The sequence below is a fragment of the Vigna angularis genome, chromosome 4, assembly GCF_016808095.1.
Source record: "Vigna angularis cultivar LongXiaoDou No.4 chromosome 4, ASM1680809v1, whole genome shotgun sequence".
Lineage (NCBI taxonomy): Eukaryota > Viridiplantae > Streptophyta > Magnoliopsida > Fabales > Fabaceae > Vigna > Vigna angularis.
The window spans coordinates 36,309,909-36,315,908 of NC_068973.1; the positions used below are offsets into that span (position 1 = coordinate 36,309,909).

General features: G+C 29.0%; 1 protein-coding gene across 1 annotated transcript; it reads right to left on the reverse strand.

The window, feature by feature from the left end:
* Nucleotides 1–4,576: 4,576 nt before the first annotated feature.
* On the reverse strand, nucleotides 4,577–5,674 carry LOC108331201 (ethylene-responsive transcription factor SHINE 2). The gene is made up of 2 exons (XM_017565848.2): nucleotides 5,517–5,674; nucleotides 4,577–5,423 (listed from the first exon to the last, which is right to left on the reverse strand). The coding sequence occupies exons 1-2, from the start codon at nucleotides 5,594–5,596 to the stop codon at nucleotides 4,904–4,906; spliced, it is 600 nt and encodes a 199-aa protein (XP_017421337.1). The 5' UTR covers nucleotides 5,597–5,674; the 3' UTR covers nucleotides 4,577–4,903.
* Between the last annotated feature and the right edge of the window lie 326 nt (nucleotides 5,675–6,000).

Sequence of the window (6,000 nt, forward strand, 5' to 3'; positions counted from 1 at the left end):
CATGGAAGAGATTATCAGTGTGGATCTTAAATTTAATGTTGATGCATTGAAACTATTCCTATTATTATCTTTTCTAGTATTGTCGCTTCCAATAAGAAATGAAAAGGAAGATACAACGTACCTCATTTCATTAAAAAACATTGTTTATTATGGAGAAAAAAATAAGGAAAAAACTAAAAAAAAAAAAAACAAAAGGTAGCAGGTAGCACGGTCAGAATAGTCAGTCAGTTCAATTCAGTTTGATCCATCACAGATTAGTTACTTAGTAAGTCAACTTAATCTAGTTTACTTATTAACTAAGTCTAAAAAATTTAAACTAGGTATTTTCAATCTTGGGTCAAGTTTTTTTTTAAATAAAAAAAATTCTAATTCAAATATAAATAAAGGGAAGTGTTTTAAATTATATTCATGATCAATTAAACATGAGATTTCATACACAAATATATCACAAAATTTCTTCAACAAAATTTTTAATAGTTTCATAGCGATTCAAATTTGTTTTTGTATAAAAATTAAGTTATTAAGTATATGTTTGTTAATTTTACGAGACTTTGTTTCAATATTTTGTAAAATAATTAACTTAACAAATAGTACTTATTAGAAAAAATAGGTGGATTGGTAAGTCAAGAGGTTCAACCTGGATAAACCGAGTTCTTAGTTACTCAAATTCAAAATTAACCTATATCAAAAAATTTTAAAAATAATTTCAACCGTGATAAGTTAGATTCTAATCTATTTTGACAACACTAACCAAAAGTAGCAAAATTTAAAATCAAAGTAATTTGAAAAAATTAAAACAATGAAAGAAATATATAATTTGTTATTCAATTTTAAAATTTCTAATTCTAAGAAGGAAATTTTAAATTTAATTCAGTCTTATAAAATTAATTTATAAGATTTTGTCAAGTGATTAAAATATATTCCTATAAATTGAAAGAAAATTGATTTCACTGTTAACTACTGTTGTACATCCTCTTAAACTATAAAGTGGTGTTGAGCAGAAAGGGTTTAATTTGAGAAAGATGAAAATGTGTGTTGAAATTGCAGAATGAAAAGAGGATTGGAAAATGGGTATGTACGGACACCAACTAAACTTGTGTGAAATGAATGGTTGAATAGGAGTTGCCCCCACAAAAGTACATGAAGACACTCTTGAGATGATGTGTATGGTGGTTTCGACAACCATTAATCAATGACATTAATATAGCATGATGACCATTGCAATGCCAATGCCTTGAAATTTAACCCTAAATAATAAAAGGATTTCTTATCATAGTAATGGCAATAGTGTGCATACTACTTTGCTCCTTGATGCATGGAGCATTTATTCATTAGCCACCTACTTCTGTCATCTCCTCCTTTATGTCAATTTCTTCTTTATCATATACTACAAAATTAGTGGTATATGTCCTTCCTAACTTCTACTAAATATAGGCCACAAAAATTAGATCATGCCTTCTAACCAGTACCTTTCATTTCTTTTTCTTCCTTACAAAAAATTCACATATGCAAAATTAGTATTTAATATTATCAATCTCTTATTTAGGTTCATATTCTATTTTTTTAATAAATATCTTTGTATAGACCTATCACTTTTTTAATATTGTTTTTATACCTTGTTTTCAAAGTATATTAATTTTGATTTATTAATAAACTTTTTAATAAAATTTAATTAAAATGACTAAATTCACTAAATTTTAAAAACAGAGTAAATTAGTTCAAAATTTTGAAAAGAGACTAATTTCAATTTTTATTTCAAGTTAAAAGACAAACATATATTTAACCTTTACCATAATTAAAAACACAACACAAAAATAAAACAAAAAAAATCTTAATTTGGTGGATATCATAATACATATTATATAAAAGAAAAGATAGGTTTGATGATTTTAGAAAATGAAATAACATTTTTATAGTGTATTACATTGCATTGACTCACTAACACTTATGATACTTTGAAAGAAAGGCCCACAGCCTTTCCATCATAGCTCAACTTGGAAGTTAGATACATCAATATAATTGTTATCACAGTTACTTTTAGACGAAAATGGAGTCTGCCATGTGATTTTATGGTTGAAAAGTTTCTATTATTTTCATAGTCGAATTTTTATCGTTGTCGTAAGAACTTCCACTCATAAACATGTACAGTCTGTGCATGAGATTACAGGTCAAAGTAATTTAGGTAAAAGAACTTTTTAATAAACTTGTTTATAAATATTTATAAGAAGAAATATTAAATAATTTTCTTATAAATTAAAATTCACTTGTAAATATGTTTAAAACAAATTTTTAGAAAAAAAGTTGGAGCATAGGTTTGCAAATGAAAATGATATGCAGGTTTCATAGAACTCAAAACCAAGCAGAAAAATACACATCATTACAACATTATCTTTGTACTTTAAAACTTGCTATAATTTGGTCCTTATGCATGTTATTTTCCTTTGTGCATCCCTTTCCGACATTAACTTCTGCCTTTTATAATAAGGAAGAAGAACTTTCCTCAAGATTTCTAAACCAAACCCTCAGAGGCAAGGAACTTTCAAAACCAAGGATTTCCTTAGATTATTCTAAACCAAAGTTCTTCCTTTTATAATATAGGTATATGCTGATGTATTTTATGCTCTACTAAAACATTTTATATTTTGTAAAATTTTGCTGTTAGTTAAACTTTATTTTTAATAAAAAAAATTAAGCTTGATCTAGATAAATTGAGTGTGTCATAATAAGTTTCTTATACAATTTGAGTTTTATTGAATGGTAGTGTAAAAAGTACAGTGTTGATGCATAGACTTTTCCTCCTCTTCTTCTAATATTATTAAATTTCAGAGAGATTTTTAAGATTATTTTTCCAAGCAATGTCCTTTATTATATATATATATATATATATATATATATATATATATATATATATATATATTATTTAAACTATTTCATAAAGTAAAAATAGTAATTTCTTCATTCCAAAATTTAGAAAAAAGGACCATGTTCATATTCCCATTTCTTAAAAAATAATAATAATATGAGTTTATAATTATTAATCGAGACAGTACCACTAAATAAATTTTCACTCTATAGAAGTACAATTTTGTTCTTGAATCTGTTGGGTGGTGAAAAAATGAGCAAGAGAATAAATTTAATGCATTTGATAGATATGAGAGAATGTTGCAATAGATAAATAGATTTATTTAATAAGAATAGAAATAAATGTGTTTGAAAGAAAGTTGACATAACATCTGCTGTAGAAAAAATATATATTTTTTCAGTAGTTTGAGTACATGCAAGGAACACCAATAGAAACTCAAGAAGGAGCATAGATAGCATAGAGAGTGATTTTATATCTAAAAGTAGGGAGAAACAGATAAAAGTTACAGTGTATATATACAGAAGAAATTAAAAATGATTTAGATGACAACAATTTATCTACAATGTAAAAATTACATTAGAACATTTTAATATTGTATGATATATTGAAAATATTTAAAAATAATTTTAATTATTTTTTTATGAAAAAATAGGTGCTAAATTTATTATTTATATAGTAATCAATTCCAGAAATATTTTTCTCATTGATAAAACAGTTAAAATATTTTATCTTTCCTAGGATGCATTTAAATATTTAAATAAGACCTTACAATTTTAGTTTTGAAAATGTTCTTTTACATAATTTATAATAACACGAATAGTTAATAATATTGAATCCGTCAATTTTAAATAATTTTTTTATAAGTTTTATGTGTCAACTTCCATTTTATTTTTTATATTATTAAAATTTAAAATTGATCTTTAAACTTCATCCAATAAAATAATATAATTACAAATGTGAACAACATCATTTCATATTTATACTTGGGAGCATTTTTTTTATATGCTATTAGCATATTCCTATTAAGTAGAAATGAATGCCAACACAGTTTGTCAAATATGTATTTTAAAAAGAAAGGGAAGTGAAGAGATGGAAATCAAAATAAAATAATATGAATAAAAATTCAAAATGAGACAAGAAAAAATATATGCGTTTTAAGATTTATATTATTTCTAAACGTGTCATATTGTTACTCCTTGAAAATAAGGAGCAAGACCAAACTCATTAACTATTTATCTATCTACACTCAATATGCACTACATTCAATATACAATGAAAACCGTACACATTGGATTATTCATCAAACTCACTAGAAGAAAAGTTTGATAAACATCAAATTTATTTTGAATACTATGTGATAAAAGAAAGAAGAAAAAAAATAATAGTTGTTAGTAAAATATTTGGCATACAGCTGCATGACTGTGTGAAAACACTTGCAGGTAAAATAGAAATTCCAATATAATATGATTCTGGAAACAGATAGAAAACTACAAATGAAAAATAGAAAAATAAAAATAGGGATGACCAAGATCAAAATATTCGTCACTGTTTTGAAAATAGATTTACTTCTAACAATAATAGCTTCAATTTAATTATGATTAGGAAATTCCAAACCTGTTAGGCGGTTAACCCGTGCATGTATATATATCGTTACTGGGATGATGTCCATGATTCTTTCCCAGGCGATGTGTTACTTCAAAGGAATAGTTAAAATTGACACTTACATACACCGAATTCCTTTTCTTTGATCTCAATTTGATGAATTCGGATGCTTAAATATCACCAATCATAATATTGCAAAGTGTATTAAGTAACTATCAAACTGGCCATCGTCATATCAGCACTTTTGACAATATTTTTACAGAAACACAAAAGTAAACGAATTGAAAGGGATATAGATATATATATATATATATATATAGATGGAATGAGAAAAGGGAGGGAGTACTATTCAAGAACTATATATGACACGGATTAAGGTTCCTTTTTTTCCTTGTGGGGTTACCCGAAGAAGAAGTTGAAGCTGCAGAAGGATTATTTCTAGTTCCAATTGAGTAGCTCCTCGATCATCTGCAAAGCGAGTCTATCCTCCTCCTCCTCCTCTTCTACTACTACTACTCCATTGTTTCCAGCAGTGTCATTAGCACTACTGCTGGGCGACCATGCTGATTCACTCTGTGTCTGCTTCTTCCCAAGCTCCACCCTCATGACCCAATTGGAGCCAGAATGTGGTCCTGCACCTTTCTGCCAGACTCCAATGTGGGAGTTATCAGCATCGAGCCTGAGACAAGTGAGAGAAGGAGCAGGGTCTTTGCAGTACTTTCTGAGCTTAGTGCTGAGGAGTTCTGAAAGAGCTTTGGGAGATAAGAAAGCGTTGTCATGATCAGAAGCAGAAGCAGAAGCAGCAGAAGGGGTGGTGGAAGTGGTGGCATCAGGCTGAGCCTGGTTCTTGGGGAAGTTAGTCTTGGCATTCTGGCCATTCATCAAAATGGCTGCTTGATCATAAGCCCTTGCAGCAGCCTCAGCTGTCTCAAACGTGCCTAGCCAGACCCTTCTCTTCCTGCAGTGAGAAGAAAGAAAGAAATAAATAAATAAAGAGAGAAACAGAAGCAGCATTGTGTTGGTTTGGTTTGGAGATTAATGAGATGATTACAGTAAAGGATGGCGAATTTCTGACACCCAGGAGCCCCACTGGCGTTGCCTGACTCCTCTGAACTTCTTGGCTTGTACCATATCTTTGTTAAATGGCGCGTGAGAAAGTGAGAGAGAGAAGAAGAGAGGTGAAGGGAATTAATAGGGATTAATAAGAAGAGTAGTGTAAGTATTTAACGAGTGTTAACGAAATTTATGTGGGTTGTCGGTGAGGATTGGACGGAAAGTTGAAGTGAACAGTACACATGCAATAAAAGTTTCACCTGCACAACTTTGATAAATCCATGGTTCCTTAACAACTCAAATTAATGACCACCTTGTAGGCCTCCTTCTGCCCACAAACATTATGCCATCACAAGCTGTGTTCCATTTCTCCACACTTCCTTTTTCCACGCAACACGGAATGTCAAAAAATATTACCCTGTAATTTCACCTTTTCAGCTCACTCCTTCCATATATATCTCTCACAAAACCATCAAAAAACA